At 49.2% G+C, this 18,313-nt stretch overlaps 2 protein-coding genes across 2 annotated transcripts in view; both read left to right on the top strand.

Annotated features, from left to right (window-relative positions):
* SENP3 (SUMO specific peptidase 3) overlaps nucleotides 1-18,313 on the top strand; it is a 150,996-nt gene that overhangs the window by 52,096 nt on the left and 80,587 nt on the right. The gene's annotated exons all lie outside the window — the stretch shown is intronic.
* Nucleotides 6,166-16,579, top strand: CD68 (CD68 molecule). Its single transcript, XM_083706822.1, has 6 exons — nucleotides 6,166-6,385; nucleotides 7,163-7,887; nucleotides 11,268-11,387; nucleotides 14,211-14,283; nucleotides 14,880-15,047; nucleotides 15,650-16,579. Exons 1-6 carry the CDS (start codon nucleotides 6,331-6,333, stop codon nucleotides 15,787-15,789), a joined length of 1,281 nt encoding a protein of 426 aa, XP_083562948.1. The 5' UTR covers nucleotides 6,166-6,330; the 3' UTR covers nucleotides 15,790-16,579.

The raw sequence follows: 18,313 nt of genomic DNA, 5'->3' as shown, positions 1-18,313 counted from the left end.
ACAGCAGAGGGCTTTCAGATCGTGCTTTAAAGAAAGGTGTGATGCAAAATGAAGACGATTTATCGCCGGTGCAAAGAACTGGAAATGCTAAGAAAGAGATCAGTAGAAAAAAAAAGACAGTCACGGGACCGAGAAGTTGCACAAAACAAATGAAATACCGTGAAAATCCATGAAACGAGAAGTAATCGACTAGAAATATTATCTTGTGGAAATAAACCAAATAATAAGAATCAAAGAGTTTAAGGAAAGAGAAAAACCTAAAATTGAACAAAGCCTTAACGGGATGCCGGCTACAAACTTTGTTTCACTGAACTATTGCGTTTCCTCAGAAGGAAATAGAAAAATCATAAATCTTGAATGACCAAAATTCAAAAAAGGGGTAGAATTCCCAAAAATTCTGAAGTATTATAATCCTAGCTCGACGTAGGTGAAGCGAAGCGCAGTAATAAAGGATTGAGGACTCAAGAGAGAGTTTCTAGTAATGAATTTACAAAAAAGGTTTGAAAAACTAAATGGCAAGATTTAGAGTCAGCTTGGGTTTTGAAGTCGGAAAATGACAACGGTGGTGCTTTGGGACGTATCCCTTGACCCCCTTAACAGACATTTCCTCAACCTGCCCTGTTCTTGTTGGCCCAGCAGAGTGGGGTGGTCAGCTGGGTGGGTTTTGCTAATGCACTTGGGAGCAGCTCCACAAATATTAAATACACAGTAAATTGCAATGCAGGAATGTGCAGTGGCCTATGATGGGAATCGAACCTGCCACCTGTTGGCTTACAGAAGCTTTATGTTATTAGATATAACCAAAGTAGTCATAAGCCACACTTTCTGAGCAACAGCCCCAACGCGGCTTGCCTCATTCGCGTTTTTATTGGTTTGCTTTTTTGGTAATTTTTAAAATTAAATTTTACATTTTTTAAAAAAACAAAATCACAACCCATATAAACACAAAATGCATTCTCAAGTACCCCCTTCCTGTTTCACACCGCCATTTCTCCTTATTATCTTAATTTGGTCCTTCCTAACATTTTATCCTCATTTTTCTATTTTCACTATTTTGCCAATTGTATGTTTTTGGTCAAACCCTGCAAGTGCGTTCATTTCTTTACATTCTTTCTGTAGCTATGACCTAAAAGGGTCCCAGTCTTTTTAAAAAAGTCTCTTTTGTCCTTATCTTTGAGTCTTCCAGTCAACCTCCACCATTTCAGCGTACTCCATCAAGCGTTTTTATTAATTAAATCTGCATGCCACCCTATACCAGTAGATCTCACAACATGAAATCGCAATGTTGGATTTTGCAGGAAGGATAACTGGGGCTTCAAGAACAGCTGGCACACTGCTATTATATGCTAACCCTCCAGATAGTCTGGACTACAGTTACCATCATGCCTCAGAAGGTACCCATATTGGGGCAACTCTGGGGTTGGAAGCAGGGCCTACCTATGGGGGATCAAGCCTATTTTTGTCCCCCAAGTCCTCTCCCCACACCTTTGCTTCAAGACAGATGATTTACTGCCGTCTCAGACAATGGCCTAAGGCCAGGCAGCCAAGCCTAGACTACTGCAGCACGCTTTTTGTGGGGCAGCCCTTGGACCCCATTTGGAGGCTGCCAAGGGACGCGGGTGGCGCTGTGGGTTAAACCACACAGGCTAGGACTTGCTGATCAGAAGGTCGGCGGTTCAAATCCCCGTGACAGGGTGAGCTCCCGTTGCTCGGTCCCTGCTCCTGCCAACCTAGCAGTTCGAAAGCACCTCAAAGTGCAAGTAGATAAATAGGTACCCCTCCGGCGGAAAGGTAAACAGCGTTTCCGTGTGCTGCTCTGGTTCGCCAGAAGCGGCTTAGTCCTGCTGGCCACATGACCCGGAAGCTGTACGCCGGCTCCCTCGGCCAATAAAGCAAGATGAGCGCCGCAGCCCCAGAGTCGGCCAGGACTGGACCTAATGGTCAGGGGTCCCTTTACCTTTACCTAATATTTGTGGAGAGCTGCCGAGAGAGGCCAGGGAAACCCAGACAGATGGGTGGCATGATAAATAGTAAAATTATTATCACAATAGACAACGCTCGTGTTCCCATCCGGTTCCAGAAGCCCCTGCTATCCCTCCTCTGTAAAGTTACGCAATTCTTTCGAGCCACCTTGAGCTGTGGTCCCAACTGTCAGGTTGGCGGCTGGGCTGGGAGGAAGAAACTCACTTGGCGTTTTCTTTTTGGATGTCTTCCCCATCACATGAGTGTCAGACTGTCCTGCTGCGGCCGAGATGAGGAAGGAGGATCTGCTGAGTCACAGGCCAGCGAGGCCACCATGAGACACAGCCGGGTGATCTGTCTTCTCGGCCCAAGTCGGCTCCCAGCTCATCTCCTGCACCAGAGACCACCGCCACCTGCCTCAAGGCACCCGGTATCGCCAGGAGCATCCAGGCCAGGGGGGCTGTTTCCTTGGGGGGGAAATAACCAAACAAATCCCTGTGTTGCAAAGAGAACGTCGGCAATGTCTAGGCAACGCGATGACCATCTGCATACGCAATAGACAATCTTTTATACAATTCCTTCAAACCAGAACAAGTCCAAAATGAAATCTTTAGCCTCAAAGTCTCTGAAAATCTTTAAATGGCTGGGTCGGGACGATATGGGATTGGGGGGGCAACTCCCATCTCTTGCGGGGGCGCAATTAGTGCCAGCGCCGTCTGTTAAGAGTTTGGGTGTAATCTTCGATACCTCCCTCTCCATGGAGGCGCAGATTGCAGCTATAACAAAGGCGGCATTTTTTCATCACCGCCAAGCTATGCAGTTGGCTCCTTACCTCTCTCGCCCTGATCTGGCCACTGTGATCCATGCGACGGTCACCCCCAGACTGGATTATTGTAACTCGCTCTACGTGGGGCTGCCCTTGAATCATAGAATCATAGAGTTGGAAGAGACCCCAAGGGCCATGGAGTCCAACCCCCTGCCAAGCCGGAAACACCATCAGAGCACTCCTGACATATGGCTGTCAAGCCTCTGCTTAAAGACCTCCAAAGAAGGAGACTCCACCACACTCCTGGGCAGCAAATCCCACTGTCAAACAGCTCTTACTGTCAGGAAGTTCTTCCTAATGTTTAGGTGGAATCTTCTTTCTTGTAGTTTGGATCCATTGCTCCGTGTCCGCTTCTCTGGAGCAGCAGAAAACAACCTTTCTCCCTCCCTCCTCTCGGTGACATCCTTTTATATATTTGAACATGGCTATCATATCACCCCTTAACCTCCTCTTCTCCAGGCTAAACATGCCCAGCTCCCTTAGCCGTTCCTCATAAGGCATCGTTTCCAGGCCTTTGACCATTTTGGTTGCCCTCCTCTGGACACGTTCCAGTTTGTCAGTGTCCTTCTTGAACTGTGGTGCCCAGAACGGGACACAGTACTCCAGGTGAGGTCTGACCAGAGCAGAATACAGTGGCACGATTACTTCCCTTGCTCTAGATCAGTGTTTCCCAACCTTGGGCCTCCAGCTGTTTTTGAACTACAGCTCCCATCATCCCTGACTAGCAAGACCAGTGGTAAGGGATGATGGGAATTGTATTCCAAAAACAGCTGGAGGCCCAAGGTTGGGAAACACTGATCTAGATGCTATACTCCTATTGATGCAGCCCAGAATTGCATTGGCTTTTTTAGCTGCCGCGTCACACTGACCCAGAAACTCCAGCTGGTGCAGAATGCCGCGGCGAGACTCCTTAGGGGATCCTCGCCACGGGATCACATTCACCCGGTGCTCTGCCAGCTGCACTGGCTCCCAGTGGAGTACAGGATCAGGTTTAAGGTGCTGGTTTTGACCTTTAAAGCCCTATAGGGCCTAGAACCCTCATACCTACGGGATCACCTCTCCTGGTTTGTCCCACGGAGGACCTTATGGTCTTCAAACAAAAACATCTTGGAGGTCCCAGGCCACAGGGAGGTTAGGCTGGCCTTGACCAGAGCCAGGGCCTTTTCGGCCGTGGCCCCGATCTGGTGGAACGCTCTGTCCCAAGAGACTAGGGCCCTGTGGGACTTGACATCTTTCTGCAGGGCCTGCAAGATGGAGCTGTTCCACCAGGCCTTTGGCCAGGGCACAGCCTGACTCCCTCCTTCTGTAGTCCTCACAGAACTCTAGCCCAATGGTTGCCATTAATTTCATTTGAACTGATTATATAATGAAATGATTTTAGAATGTTGTATTATTTTACTGTTGTTAGCCACTCTGAGCCCATATTCGGCTGGGAAGGGCGGGATATAAATAATAATAAAAATATTATTTATTAAATGAAGCAAGGTCCCACACTTTGTACGATGAAAGACAAGCTGTGAAATGACTACATTATTACATGAGCACTGTTCCACAGCATTTGATATTTATATTTACATACCTTCATTCGAAATAAGATGGGTTTATGAAGCAATTCTATATCTTCCCACCACGCTGATGAATAAAACTACAAAACAGTAGTCAATATCCGGAATCACTGTTCAGTGTTGGACATCATATTTGCCGAATACACAAAGCTTCACAGCTTGTCTTTCATCATACAAAGTCTGGAACCTCGCTTCATTTAAAGATTTTCAGAGACTTTGAGACTTAAAGATTTCATTTTGGACTTGTTATGGTTTGAAGTAATTCTAGAAAAGATTGTCTATTGCGTATGCCCTTGGGGGAAAGTGCATATACGTCCACTTATATAAAATATAGACACTGGTTTTTAAACAAACCTCAGAGCGGTTCACCAAGACGATAAAACGATATAATGACCACTAAGAAAAAGTAACAGCGATAATGTAAAAGTTTCAAGAAGCTACCACAGCAAGACAAACCTAGACAGCATCTTAAAAAGCAGAGACATCACCTTGCCAACAAAGGTCCGTATTGTTAAATCTCTGGTTTTCCCAGTAGTGATGTATGGAAGTGAGAGCTGGACCATCAAGAAGGCTGATCGCCAAAGAATGGATGCTTTTGAATTCTGGTGCTGGAGGAGACTCTGGAGAGTCCCATGGACTGCAAGAAGATCAAACCTCTCCATTCTGAAGGAAATCAGCCCTGAGAGCTCACTGGAAGGACAGATCCTGAAGCTGAGGCTCCAAGACTTTGGCCACCTCAGGAGAAGAGAAGACTCCCTGGAAAAGACCCTGATGTTGGGAAAGATGGAGGGCACAAGGAGAAGGGGACGGCGGAGGATGAGATGGTGGGACAGTGTTCTCGAAGCTACCAGCATGAGTTTGCCCAAACTGCGGGAGGCAGTGGAAGACAGGAGAGCCTGGCGTGCTCTGGTCCAGGGGGTCACAAAGAGGCGGACACGACTAAATGACTAAACAACCACAACCACAGCAAGAATGCTCCACTTTGGCCTAATCTATCTGCAGTCCTCTTCTTACATTCTCAAGGTTTCTTTTTGTTTCATTTTTTAAAAATCCCCCCTTTTTATTTTATTTAGAAGGTTGATACCCTATCCCCCACTGCTACCACTTGTGGGGCAGAGCGAGGTGTGAGAATCGCAGAATTTTCAAAGCAGCAGCTGAACTGGAACCAACTCGAGAAAAGCCTCTGGAAATAAATTTCAAAAAGGATTTTGCCTGTTGCCAAAAAAACCTCCCTGGAGGTTTGGCGCCGTAAGCAAGGGCCCAGCGACTTGCCTCCAAAGATTTTTTTTGGGGGGGAGTCGCACCCTGCATGCTAGAGTTCCCAAGTTTGATCCCGGGAGAGTTTCTCCACACATTGGACTACAACTCCCATCGTCCACGACAAGTGGCTAAGCTGATGCTGGACGATGGGAGTTGTAGTCCAAAGATGCCTGGATGGCATTGTGTTGGCTGAGTTGCTTTAAATCAGGCGTAGGCAAACTCCGGCCCTCCAGATGTTTGGGACTACAATTCCCATCATCCCCAGCTAACAGGGCCAGTGGTCAGGGATGATGGGAGATGATGGAGGGCCAGAGTTTGCATTTGCCTGCTTTAAAAGGTTCACTCACCTGTCTCCCAGACGCCACTGCACCTGTCCTGTGCTTGGCAGGGCGATGAACCCGCCTGTCTCTCCCCAACCCCAGGTTAATTGTGGCTTTCAGTTTTTATTTAAAAAGTAGAAAAAAGATGCAGAGTGGCAACAGAGAAGGTTCAGCTGCCGTCTGCATCGTGTGTCAGGGGGAAGCAAAACTCCCCCGGATCCCGTGGCTACTGGGTATTTGGCAATTCAGCATCCCAACTGAGTCACTGGTTGTGAAGGCAGCAAATTTCATTTCCTTCCCTTTATTTGAGAGCTGCGGGAGCACAAGACAGAAGCGAGCAGAGGCTCCCAGGGCGAGAGGCGGAAAAGGTGCAGCGGATCGAGCTGCGTTCGGAGAGATGGGACCAGCTGCGATGTCTTCAATTTGGCTCATCGGATGCTTCTTCCTGGCAGGTTGGTACATATATATTTGTCCGTACCTGGCCTCCTAGTTCCCTTTGTCGTGTGGCTTAGAAAGGAGCTAGGCAGCAAGAAACATAGAGCTGCTGTGTTCGGAGGGACCCCAAAGCTCATCCAGCCCAAGATATGCAGGAATCTCAGCTAAGAGTCCATGACGGTTGGCCATCGAACCTCTGCTTAAAAATCTCCAAGGAAGAAGAGCCCATATCCGTTGGAGGGAGAATGGGTCTGATAAACCTGTTGACTCCTATGAAAAAGAGGCAGAGTGGTTTGGATGTTGGACTGGGGGGACACCCGGACCCGGGTTCAAATCCCACCCCAGCTCAGCCACGAAACCAACCTTGGGGGGCCTTCCTTGTGTGCTTTCACTGAGGAAGAAGAACCATCTGAGCAACCACCTTGAGAAAATGGTGGGACGGAAAGGCGATAGGTTTTGATTCAGTTAATAAATACAGTGGTATCTCGGGTTAAGAATACGTTCCGGAGGTCCGTTCTTAGCTGTTCTTAACCTGAAGCACCACTTTAGCTAATGGGGCCTCCTGCTGCCGCTGCACAATTTCTGTTCTCATCCTGAAGTTCTTAACTCAAGGTACTATTTCTGGATTAGCGGAGTCTGTAACCTGAAGCGTCTGTAACCCGAGGTACCACTGAAGGTCGATCGGAGAGGTGTTGTTGAGCTGGGGTTAGGGGCTAGGGAGACTGAAAGCTTGGCTGTCGCCCATGGGTGCCCAGAACTGATGTTTCCATCTTTCTCTCTCTCTCTCTGCCCAGCTTACTGCTCTGCCCAATATACGGATACGTCCCAAGTGGCCATGAAAGAGACGGGATTTGTGGAGTCTCCGCTGTGCTCTGGCGCCGATGTCTCCGACCCAGGCTGCCCGCACCGCAAGAAGTCGGTTACGCTGCTGCCTTCGTTCACCAAGACCACGGCGCACCCCACAAAACACACCACGGCCCACCCCACAAAACACACCACGGGTCACCCCACAAAACACACCACGGGTCACCCCACAAAACACACCACGGGTCACCCCACAAAACACCCCACGCCACACCCCACAAAACACACCACGGGTCACCCCACAAAACACCCCACGCCACACCCCACAAAACACACCACGGCCCACCCCACAAAACACCCCACGGCCCACCCCACAAAACACCCCATGCCACACCCCACAAAACACACCACAGCCCACCCCACAAAACACCCCACGCCACACCCCACAAAACACACCACGGCCCACCCCACAAAACACCCCATGCCACACCCCACAAAACACACCACGGCCCACCCCACAAAACACACCACGGCCCACCCCACGCCCCATCCCAGGAACCGCACCACCCCCCACCCTGCCCCCACCCATCAGCCCACGCAACCACCCGTTGTCCGCGTTGGAGATTATGTGGTCCCAAAGGGCTCGGACCCGTGTTTGCGGGTTCAAGCAGCGCTGCAGCTCCGAGTCCGCTATACCGACAAGGCCAAGCGGGAGGTAAGAGATCTGGGCGGCTGTTGGGGAGATGGCGATTCCGTGACCTCGGGAGGCCGTGGCCTGTCCTCCGTCGGAGGCTTTCAAGCCCAGGTTGGGACGGCTGCCTGTCAGGGATTCTGGGTTGGGCTGGATATTATTAATAATAATAATTTATACCCCACCCATCTGGCTGGGTTTCCCCAGCCACTCTGGGCGGCTTCCAACGGAATATTAAAATACAATAACCTATTAGACATTAAAAGCTTCCCTGAACAGGGCTGCCTTCAGATATCTTCTAAAAATCTGGTAGTTGTTTATTTCCTTGACATCTGGTGGGAGGGAGTTCCACAGGGCGGGCGCCACCACCAAGAAGGCCCTCTGGCTGGTTCCCTGTAACCTCGCAGGGAGGGAACCCCCAGAAGACCCTTGGCGCTGGACCTCAGTGTCTGGGCAGAACGATGGGGATGGAGACGCTACTTCAGGTCTACTGGGCTTTTGAGGCCATTTAGGGCTTTGAAGGTTAGCACCAACACTTTGAATTGTGCTTGGAAACGTACTGGGAGCCAGTGTAGGTCTTTCAGGACTGGTGTTACGTGGTCTCGGCAGCCGCTCCCAGTCCCCAGTCTAGCTGCCGCATTCTGGATTAATTGCAGTTTCTGGGTCACCTTCAAAGGTAGCCCCACATAGAGCGAATTGCAGTGGTCCAAGCGGGAGATAACCAGAGCATGTGCCACTCATGCGAGACAGTCTGCGGGCAGGGAGGGTCTCATCCTGCGCACCAGATGGAGCTGATAAACCGGGGTTCCTCCCAAGTCTACAATTCTGTGGTTGTGTCTGAACGAGAAATGTTGAGCAAGGAGGTTATGGCGGCCTGGGCTCCTGGGGGATGGGAAGAGCCCAACCAGCTCTGAGCGGTCATTTCTGCTTCCCCTTTTTCCCTTTCCATATTGACACAGGCGCAGCGGCTTGCGCTGGGAGGGAACTGTCAGGCAGCGGAGCTCAGTGGTTAGAGGACAGGAAGTTTTTGTGTGTGTGTTCCACCGCCTGCCCTCGGCCTCCTTCCTGCCCCTCCGTGCGGCAGGGGAGGACGCCGTTTCCCTCGGCAAAGGTTCCCGATTCAATTTCCCGCCATGTAACAGGAAGCCGAGAGAACAGCTATGGCGGCAGGTGAAGCAAAAAGACGGGAAACGGAACTATAAAACAAAGGGTTAAAGTGGCAAAGTCCAAGCGAAGAATATCGACATTATCTGGTGGTTAAGTTCCATGTCTGCCAACAGACTTGCTTGAACAGGACGGTTCTGCTGTAATATGTAAAAATGAAGGGAAGGCAGGATCATATAAAACATGCCTGGAGGTTCTAGGCCTCTTGAAAATCTCAAATTATATGTGGTTTTATCTAGGATTTGACGGCAATGAGTCGCAAAGTTTCATCTGCCCTTAACAGACCTCTTAGGATTGCCTGATAAATATATGTATAGCCCAGTATTTAAATTCTGTGTTTATATTAATAGGTTTTGTAGGTTGTTTTTTTTAGGGAAAAGGAAAATACACACTTAGAGGAGGTTACTTAATATTGGGGTTTCATTTGCTTCAGTTGCCCTTTTATGGCTGTCTGTCGTGGATGCTTTAGCTGAGAGTCCTACATTGCAGGCGGGTTGGACTGAATGACCTTTGGGGTTCCCCCCAATTCTACAATTCCATGATTCTGTGCTTCCAGTTCCACAATGCCCTCCCAAATGCAAGGGACCCAATCCCAAGGGTCATTTGCACATTTCCCCATTTACGGCATGCAGCAACATCTTCTGCTCACTTGTCCTTTCGACAGCCTTTAATAAATTCATAAAAATTGTGCATGCTTTAGGAAGTCTGTGGCTTTGCAGTTCAGGCTTGGAAGCCGCAGGATCTTCAGAGGGGTGGGAAGGTAGAAGTGTGCAACCCACAGACAAAAGACGAAAGTGGCTATGTAGAAAAATACCTGAGCAATGGCCACAACACAAATGCAGATGAGATAGATATGATACAATAATCTTTATTGTCATTGTCCCATACAGGACAACGCAACTGAAAAAATCTACATCAGACATTCAAAAACCAACAAGCCTGCTATCCCAGCCTGGTTAGCCCCCTAAAAACTCCGATACCCCATAATTAAATACAATATACTGCCATAGAGACTACCTTACACTGCATTTAAAACCAAAAATCGCATTTGGATAGAAACTGTTTCTCAGGCGGCTACTCCTAGTCTTTATAAGCCTGTACCTTCTTCCAGAAGGCAGAAGCTGAAAGAGATCATTTCCGGGGTGCGCACTATCCTGCGCGATCTCTGCAGCTTTCTTACGGCACCTGGAAGAATAGATTTGATCCAAGGTGGGAAAAGTGCACCCAATTATTCTCTCCACAGTCTTTACAACCCTGGACAGCATTAGATGATAGATAGATAGATAGATAGATAGATAGATAGATAGATAGATGGATGATAGATTAGATAGATAGATAGATAGATAGATAGATAGATAGATAGATAGATAGATAGATGATAGATAGATAGATATAGATAGATAGATGATAGATGATAGATAGATAGATAGATAGATGATAAATAAATAGATAGATAGATAGATAGATAGATAGATAGATTATAGATGATGATGATAGATAGAGATAGATAGATAGATAGATAGATAGATAGATGGATGATAGATAGATGAACTCTCCAAAAGGGAAAGAAAAACTCTGGTGGCGCAGCAATGAAACTGCTGGCACGTTTGCAAAGCTAAGCAGGATCTGGTATGGTTTCAAACTGGATGGGGCACGACGTGTTGAGATTCCTGCATTGAAGCGGGTTGGGCTAGATGACCCTACGGGGTCCCCTCCAATTCTACAATTCTGTCAGGGCTCACTGTGGGTCCTGGCAGGATTATCTGGGTCAGAGTGGTGCACTGCAGGTGGACTGGAACCCCCAACCCTCTCCTAAGCTGCTGCTTATGTACACATGGGAAGAAAAACTGGAAGTTCTCGCAGCACAGAGTTGAACTGTGGCACTCCCTCCCACTGGAGACAGGGGTGGCCACCAACACGGATGGCTTTAAAAAGAGGCAAATTAATGGAGGAAGCTATTAGAGCTTTCCCCTTCCCACCCGACTGCAGCAGCTAAGCTTGCTTTTCAGCTTCAAATCCTCCAGCGGGAGATGCGTGACGACAGCCTTAGCTTTCTATGGCTATAGAAAGAAAGGAGCCTAGCGCTCGGGACTCTTGGGTCGCTCTCTAAATGGGCGCGACGTGGCTGAACGTTGGGCTTGTGCCAGTTTCTGCCTCCTGCTCTAGGTCCAAGCTGAATTTCCTGGGGATTTGCAGGGTACTGCTCTCTCTCTCACACCTTCACTCTTCCTCTCTTCCAGCTCTGGGGGGACTTTGCAGTGAACCCCAACCGCACAGAGTTTTCCGGGAACTGTACCAACCAGACAGCCGTCCTCCACCTGCATTTCCTAGAAGGCGACCTTCTCTTTACCTTCAGAAAGGTGAGAGGGAGGATTGGAGAGGGTGGCTGACGGGGAATCATGAGAAGGTATATATGCCTGGTCTTTACAGGTACGCTGCCCCTGACTTTGGAGGTTCTATTGAACGACTGCGGCCAACAACAAGCAGACCTCCTCTCTCTGTGAATTTTTATAAGCCTTTCCTTCTCTGCAAATTTCTTCTGGTCCCAAAGGACGGTTGTTAAGGAGACCCCTATCCCACTCCCAGATGTAATTCCCTGAGAAAGGAACCAGTCTGGGAATAGCAGCTCTGAGAGAGCAATAAAGGTACCCCAACAATTCTTAACAAACTACAATTCCCAGCATTCTCTCGGCTAGGGGAGTCATTACCGTTTAAAGTGGTATGGCGCCGGTTTAAACGGACGCTGCCAGAGATTTGGAGCATCTAGCCTTGTGTCTCTCTCTGTGTTTACCTTTGATACTCCTAATCTAATATCTAATCTAAAATTATTATTATCAGGTCCAATTCAAGTTGATTAAGTTATTATCAGGTCCGATTCAAGTTGATTAAGTGTGTCTTCTTTCCTGGGTGGGAAAGTTCGGGAATGAAATGGGAATTGGGGGAGCAGGAACACTTAACCTATTAAACTTTCCAGCACCATTTTCCTCTCTGTGTTTATCTTAAAATCAGAGCAACGTGCCGTATTTTTCGCTCTATAAGACGCACCAGACCACAAGACGCACCTAGTTTTTGGAGGAGGAAAACAAGAAAAAGAATATTCTGAATCTCAGAAGCCAGAACAGCAAGAGGGATCGCTGCGCAGTGAAAGCAGCGATCCCTCTTGCTCTTCTGGCTTCTGGGATAGCTGCGCAGCCTGCATTCGCTCCATAAGACGCACACACATTTCCCCTTACTTTTTAGGAGGGAAAAGGTGAGTCTTATAGAGCAAAAAATACGGTAATTTCTTTTAAAAGCTGATGAGTTTGTTTTAAAAGCTGGCCGAGTTCAGCGCATGACTGATGCGCTCATAGCAAACCTAACCTGGCACGAACACCAACGCAAATGTCTTTCTCGAAAGGCGGGTCCCTCGAACGTTCCCGCGTGGTACGGACCCACGCCCATCAGCCTGCGGGCTCAGGTGCGTCATGAGAGCGGCCGTGGGCGGCAAGACGACTCGGCTGCAATTCGGGAAGCTGATCTGGCCTGGAAACTCCTGGCTGATCCAAGCCATGAGTCACTCTCTGGCAAAAGGTCCTCCAAGCCGGCTGCATCGGAGGCCGGAAAGACTGGCTTGGCAGAGGCCTGCTGCCGTGCGCTGACCGCATCCTAAGAATATAGTACAGTGGTACTTTGGGTTACATACACTTCAGGTTACAGACTCTGCTAACCCAGAAATAGTACCTCGGGTTAAGAACTTTGCTTCAGGATGAGAACAGAAATCGTGCTCTGGCAGCGCTGCGGCAGCGGGAGACCCCATTAGCTAAAGTGGTGCTTCAGGTTAAGAACAGTTTCAGGTTAAGAAAGGACCTCCGGAACGAATTAAGTACTTAACCCGAGGTACCACTGTATAATAATAATTATTATTTATACCCCACCCATCTGGCTGGGCTTCCCCAGCCACTCCGGGCGGCTCCCAATCAAGTGTTAAAAACAATACAGCATTAAATATTATAAACTTCACTGAACAGGGCTGCCTTCAGATGTCTTTTAAAGATAAGATAGCTGCTTATTTCCTTCACATCTGAAGGGAGGGCAGTTCCACATGGCGGGCACCACCACCGAGAAGGCCCTGTGCCAGCTTCCCTGTAACCTCACTTCTCGCAGGGAGGGAACCGCCTGAAGGCCCTCGGAGCTGGACCTCAGTGTCCGGGCTGGACGATGCGGGTGGAGACGCTCCTTCAGGTATACTGGGCCTTTGAGGCCGTTTAGAGCTTTCAAGGTCAGCACCAACACTTTGAATTGTGCTCGGAAATGTCCTGGGAGCCAATGTAGGTCTTCCAAGACAGGTGTTATGTGGTTTCCCAGTCCCCAGTCCAGCTGCCGCATTCTGGATTAGTTGTAGTTTCCGGGTCACCTTCAAAGGTAGCCCCACATAAAGCACATTGCAGTAGTCCAAGACCAAGAACCGAAGGAGACTTTGATGGATCGGGCCCCTCCAGTCCAGCATTCTGTTCTCACAGCGGCTGGCTAGAAGCTGTAACGGGAAGCTCACAAGCAGGATTTGAACACAAATCCCCCTCTGCTTTCAGCATTTCCTGCCTCCGACCATGGAGGGCCGAGCGTAGCCATCTTGGCCAGTAGCCATCCTCTTTCATGTATTTGTCCAATCCTATTCAAGTGGACTGGAGTTCCGCAGTTCGCACTGCGTGAAAAAGGACTTCCTTTCGCCTGACCTGAATCTCCCAGCTTTCAGTTTCACGAATTCGAGTTGTTATGTGAGAGGAAAACCTTTCTCTCTCTGCTTTCTCCACGCCACACAGTTTTTGTTCCCATTTATTTATTTATATTTTATAAACGCGGGTCACATCACCTCTTCCCCAAATTACAAGTGTTGCTTTCAGCCGCCGCCACTTCCCCTTCGGAGAAATACGTGCCCAGTTGAAGGTCAATCACCACATTGGAGAGGAGAAACAAAACATGATTTTTAAAAAAAAGTTTGAAACTTTAAAATGGTTCATTGGGAGGCTATTGCTGCTAGTGCTCAGGGAGGGCAGGGGGTGGGAATAATTCTGGAACGGGTGCTTCCAGCGGGGCAGCGAATTGGCTTTGTCTCGTAAACCTCGCAGATCCTAAGTTGCGGCCTGTGTTACCCTAAAACAGGTGACGATTGGGAAAAACAAACCCAGATTTCTTTGTTTCCTTAGAATTACACCAGAAATGTATTCTACCTGAGTCGGGTTCAGGCCTACCTAACATACCAGTTCCATCAGGCTACAGGTAAGGTCATTTGTGGGGGGCTGGCTCTGAATTCGGGGGTTGCATTAATTGCTCATGGACCTCTTGAGGCGAGGCCTATTGCGCCATGGAAATGCTCATATCGGGGTTGCTACACCAGTTCAGTTTCTGCCTGCCGTGCAGCTCTTGAAAAAATACAAATGCCACGTCCATAGTAAGCCCTGTAAATGTTTCTTTTATGGGGTTCCATCCCAGCCGCAAGCCTGTTTACGACGGCTTTGGCCCATCAGCAAATTTTAGAGGGTGATTCGGAGGCATAAGGGAACAGAAAGCGAATCCGGGCAAGATCCCTTCAGCAGCTAAAGGGATCACAGAGGAAGCAGAGGGTGTTGTTCCTCCTTTGCGGGGTGGAGCAAAAAGAGCCATCGGGGTCAGTCACGTTCCGGAGGGTTGGAATAAATGACCCCTGGGTTCCCTTTCCAACTGTACGGTTCTGTGAACCTGCACGCCGATTCTGCCAGGCTATAGGCTGAGATTTGCTGTGGCTTCCAAGAGGCGATTATGCATTAATCCACATGCTGTGTTGATTCAAGAAGGGTGGTTCAACAGGCCCCAGACGACTCTCTTTGTCCCTCCAGCGAAATCCTTCAGAGCCGACAATTCCTCTCTCCGCGAGTTCGAGGCCAGACTCGGACACTCTTACCAGTGTCGGAACCGCACCTTGGTCCTGGCAGAAGGTTTTCGTCTCAACGCCCTGCAAGAGCGGGTCCAGGCCTTTGACCTTAAAGAAGGAAAATTTGGGGAAGGTGAGAGACTCCCTGCATCGTACCGCAGGCAGTTCTTTATTTCCTTTTCTTTAAACAGCTGTACTTCAATGTTAAGGGACCCCTGACCATCAGGTCCAGTCATGGCCGACTCTGGGGTTGCGGTGCTCATCTCGCTTTACTGGCCGAGGGAGCCGGCGTTTGTCCGCAGTTTTCTGGGTCATGTGGCCAACATGACTAAGCTGCTTCTGGCGAACCAGAGCAGCGCACAGAAACGCCGTTTACCTTCCCGCCGGAGCGGTACCTATTTATCTACTTGCACTGGTGTGCTTTCGAACTGCTAGGTGGGCAGGAGCAGGGACCGAGCAACGGGAGCTCACCCCGTCGTGAGGATTCGAACTGCTGACCTTCTGATCAGCAAGTCCTAGGATCTGTGGTTTAACCCACAGCGCCACCCGCCTCCCCATACTTCAGTGCGCAGGTGTCTTAATAATCCAATGCACTGTTAAGTCTAAACTTTCCATGCCATTCTTTTGGCACAGCCCTTTTGCCCGCAGACTTTTCAAGTCTCTCTCCAGTTCGGTGTTTTGCACATCCCGAATCTCCTTCCTCTCCTCACTGAATTCCTTCTTTTCCTGTTTCAGCCGAGGTCTGCCCGGAGCAGAGACGCACCCTCCTGGTGCCCATCATTATCGGCGTCCTCCTTCTGGTCCTCATCCTCATCGTGGTTGTGGCCTTTTTGATTGGGCGAGCGCGTAGCCACAGGGGCTATCAAACCATTTAAAGGGGAGCCGTTTTCTACACACAGCTGGGCCTAAAGAGAATCAAGAATGGGTTTTTTTTAAAAGGGGGGTGTCTTTCTGCAACAGGGGGACAAGGGGTTGACACCCCACTCCAGGGGTGGGGTGGGAGTTCTCCGAGCTGCTAGACTCGCACCTGTTTCATTCACTCGCTTGGACTGCTGGTTCACACAAGACACATCTTGGGGGAAGCGAAAAGGACAATACGTTTCTGCACAAAGATGCAATTTGTGGGCTGAGGGGCGGTTACATCTCACTTCTGTCAGACTGCACTTTAAACCTGGGAGGAGAATCACAGAATTGTACTGCTGGGATCCCCAAGGGTCATCTAGTCCAACCCCCCCCCCCCCAGAATGCAGCTATGGAACCCCTTGACAGGCGGCTGTCCGACCTCTGCTTAAAAACCTCCAATCTCAAGTGAAACGAGGCTGGACTTACTTCTGGAGCAACTATCTTGTTAAGATCAAGTGTTTGGGCAAAGTATTTGCACTGACCACAAAAAGCATTATCTGGGTGTGGGACTCTTCCCAAAAACTTGTATTAAGAACTGGTGCACATACCATAAATATTCCGAAATGGTGCATTTGCATTCTAAAAGTACGCCTTATAAGCTCCTCCAGATTGCTCCTCAAGCCCTTCCATCTGCTCTGCTCTGCGAACCCTTCAGGAGGACTCAAGAACCCCAACTTCATACGCAAAGTGCGCTGATCCTAAGCTCTTCAGGCGGAACACCCCACCGCTCAAAACAGGTCAAATAAATACCTTTGAAAATTATTCAGGTATTGGTGATTTCTCTTCCTCCTTGACCCGAGTGTGAGGAGTAGAAAGGGCAGTTCCCAAACATCAACAATGACATCTCGGGGATGGGAAGGGTGTACACTGGTGCCCCGCAAGACGAATGCCTTGCAAGACGGAAAACCCACTAGACGAAAGGGTTTTCCGTTTTGGAGGTGCTTCGCAAAACGAATTTCCTATGGGCTTGCTTCGCAGGACGAAAATGTCTTGCGAGTTCCTGCGGGTTTTTTTTCCTTCCCCCCCCTTTTTCTAAGCCGCTTATCTGCTTATCCGCTAAGCTGATAAGCCGCTAAAAGCCGCTAATAGCGCTAATCCGCTAAGCCGTCAATGGGCTTGCTTCGCAAGACGAAAAAACCGCTAGACGAAGAGACTCGCGGAACGGATTAATTTCGTCTTGCGAGGCACCACTGTACAGCGAGGCAGCACAGGTTATTGAAGTCTCATGGCCTCACCAGGATCCTACAAACCCTCCATCCCCAATCCCATCGCACCTGACATTTGACCAGGTTTCCAAACTTGCCTGGAAATTCACACGGCTGTGACGATACCTCTACCTTGCCTGGACGGAGAGATTAGTTTAGACGTCTCTGGCTTTTATGTGGCTGTACTGCACCCAGCCGTACAAAGATTAAGCACGTCTCCTTTGATCCCCACAACAAACCCTGTAAGTTTAGGCTGAAAGTGACAGACTGGTCCAAGGTCATACACCCAGGGAGTTTCGCGGCCCAGTGGGGATCTGAACCCGTGTCTCCCAGACCCTAGTCTGACACTCTCACCACCACCAGGCCACAACGGCTCTGGAAATCAAAATCTATTCCATACACACAGATGCTTCCTGTGTTCCAAGAGCTGTAATAGCTTAACCTGAAAAACTACAGACGTCGCAGTTTTTAACTCAACACAGGAAGCACATGACATAGAAAGATTTTACTAAAGACTAGTATTTTATTAAAGACTAGTATTTTATATTTAGTATTTCATTAAAGACTAGATTTTATTAAAGACTAGTATTGGAGCTGAGGCTCCAAGACTTTGGCCACCTCATGAGAAGAGAAGACTCCCTGCAAAAGACCCTGATGCTGGGAAAGATGGAGGGCACAAGGAGAAGGGGACAACGGAGGACGAGGTGGTGGGACAGTGTTCTCGAAGGTGCCAGCATGAGTTTGACCAAACTGCGGGAGGCAGTGGAAGACAGGAGGGCCTGGTGTGCTCTGGTCCAGAGGGTCACGGAGAGGCGGACATGACTAAACAACAACAGTATTCCCCACTTCCCGCATGCTCCAAACCCACCTTCCCTTCCAGTTGGATATGGCACACTCACTTCTAACCTCCAAATTCCAAATATTCTTCGGCCTGCCCCAATGCCCACCCTCCCAAGCCATCCTGTTTTTCTCCTATTCCCAACCCACCCTTGCATTTTTGGCACTAGTCCTCAAAATCGGAAACACAATTCAGGTGAAATAACCGCTGCGAACGTTATCAAGGGAGGTTGGTGATGGTGAATGCTAAACTTCAAAACGCATGGCGTCCACGCGCCTTGGCCTGCGCCAACCTGCTGCCACTGGGCAGTTTTGTACTCTTCTCAAAGCCCCTGCCAGCCAGGGCAGATTTGCCTGCCGAAACGTTCTGTGTAACCCGACGGCCTGCGGATTCCCGCAGCGACACGAGCTGCTCCGTTCCCAGAGGAGCGTTTGGCAGCTCCTCCACTTCTTC

This window comes from Podarcis gaigeae, assembly GCF_964106915.1.
Source record: "Podarcis gaigeae genome assembly, chromosome: 13".
NCBI lineage: Eukaryota > Metazoa > Chordata > Lepidosauria > Squamata > Lacertidae > Podarcis > Podarcis gaigeae.
This window is presented reverse-complemented; position numbering and strand designations above follow the sequence as displayed.

Bases quoted from the DNA above. Each gene is read 5' to 3' on its own strand.
- CD68 (XM_083706822.1), top strand. From the start codon at position 6,331: ATGGGACCAGCTGCGATGTCTTCAATTTGGCTCATCGGATGCTTCTTC. The intron at 11,388-14,210 runs GTGAGAGGGAGG...TTGTTTCCTTAG, and splicing joins TTCTCTTTACCTTCAGAAAG to AATTACACCAGAAATGTATT. The intron at 15,048-15,649 runs GTGAGAGACTCC...TTCCTGTTTCAG, and splicing joins AGAAGGAAAATTTGGGGAAG to CCGAGGTCTGCCCGGAGCAG.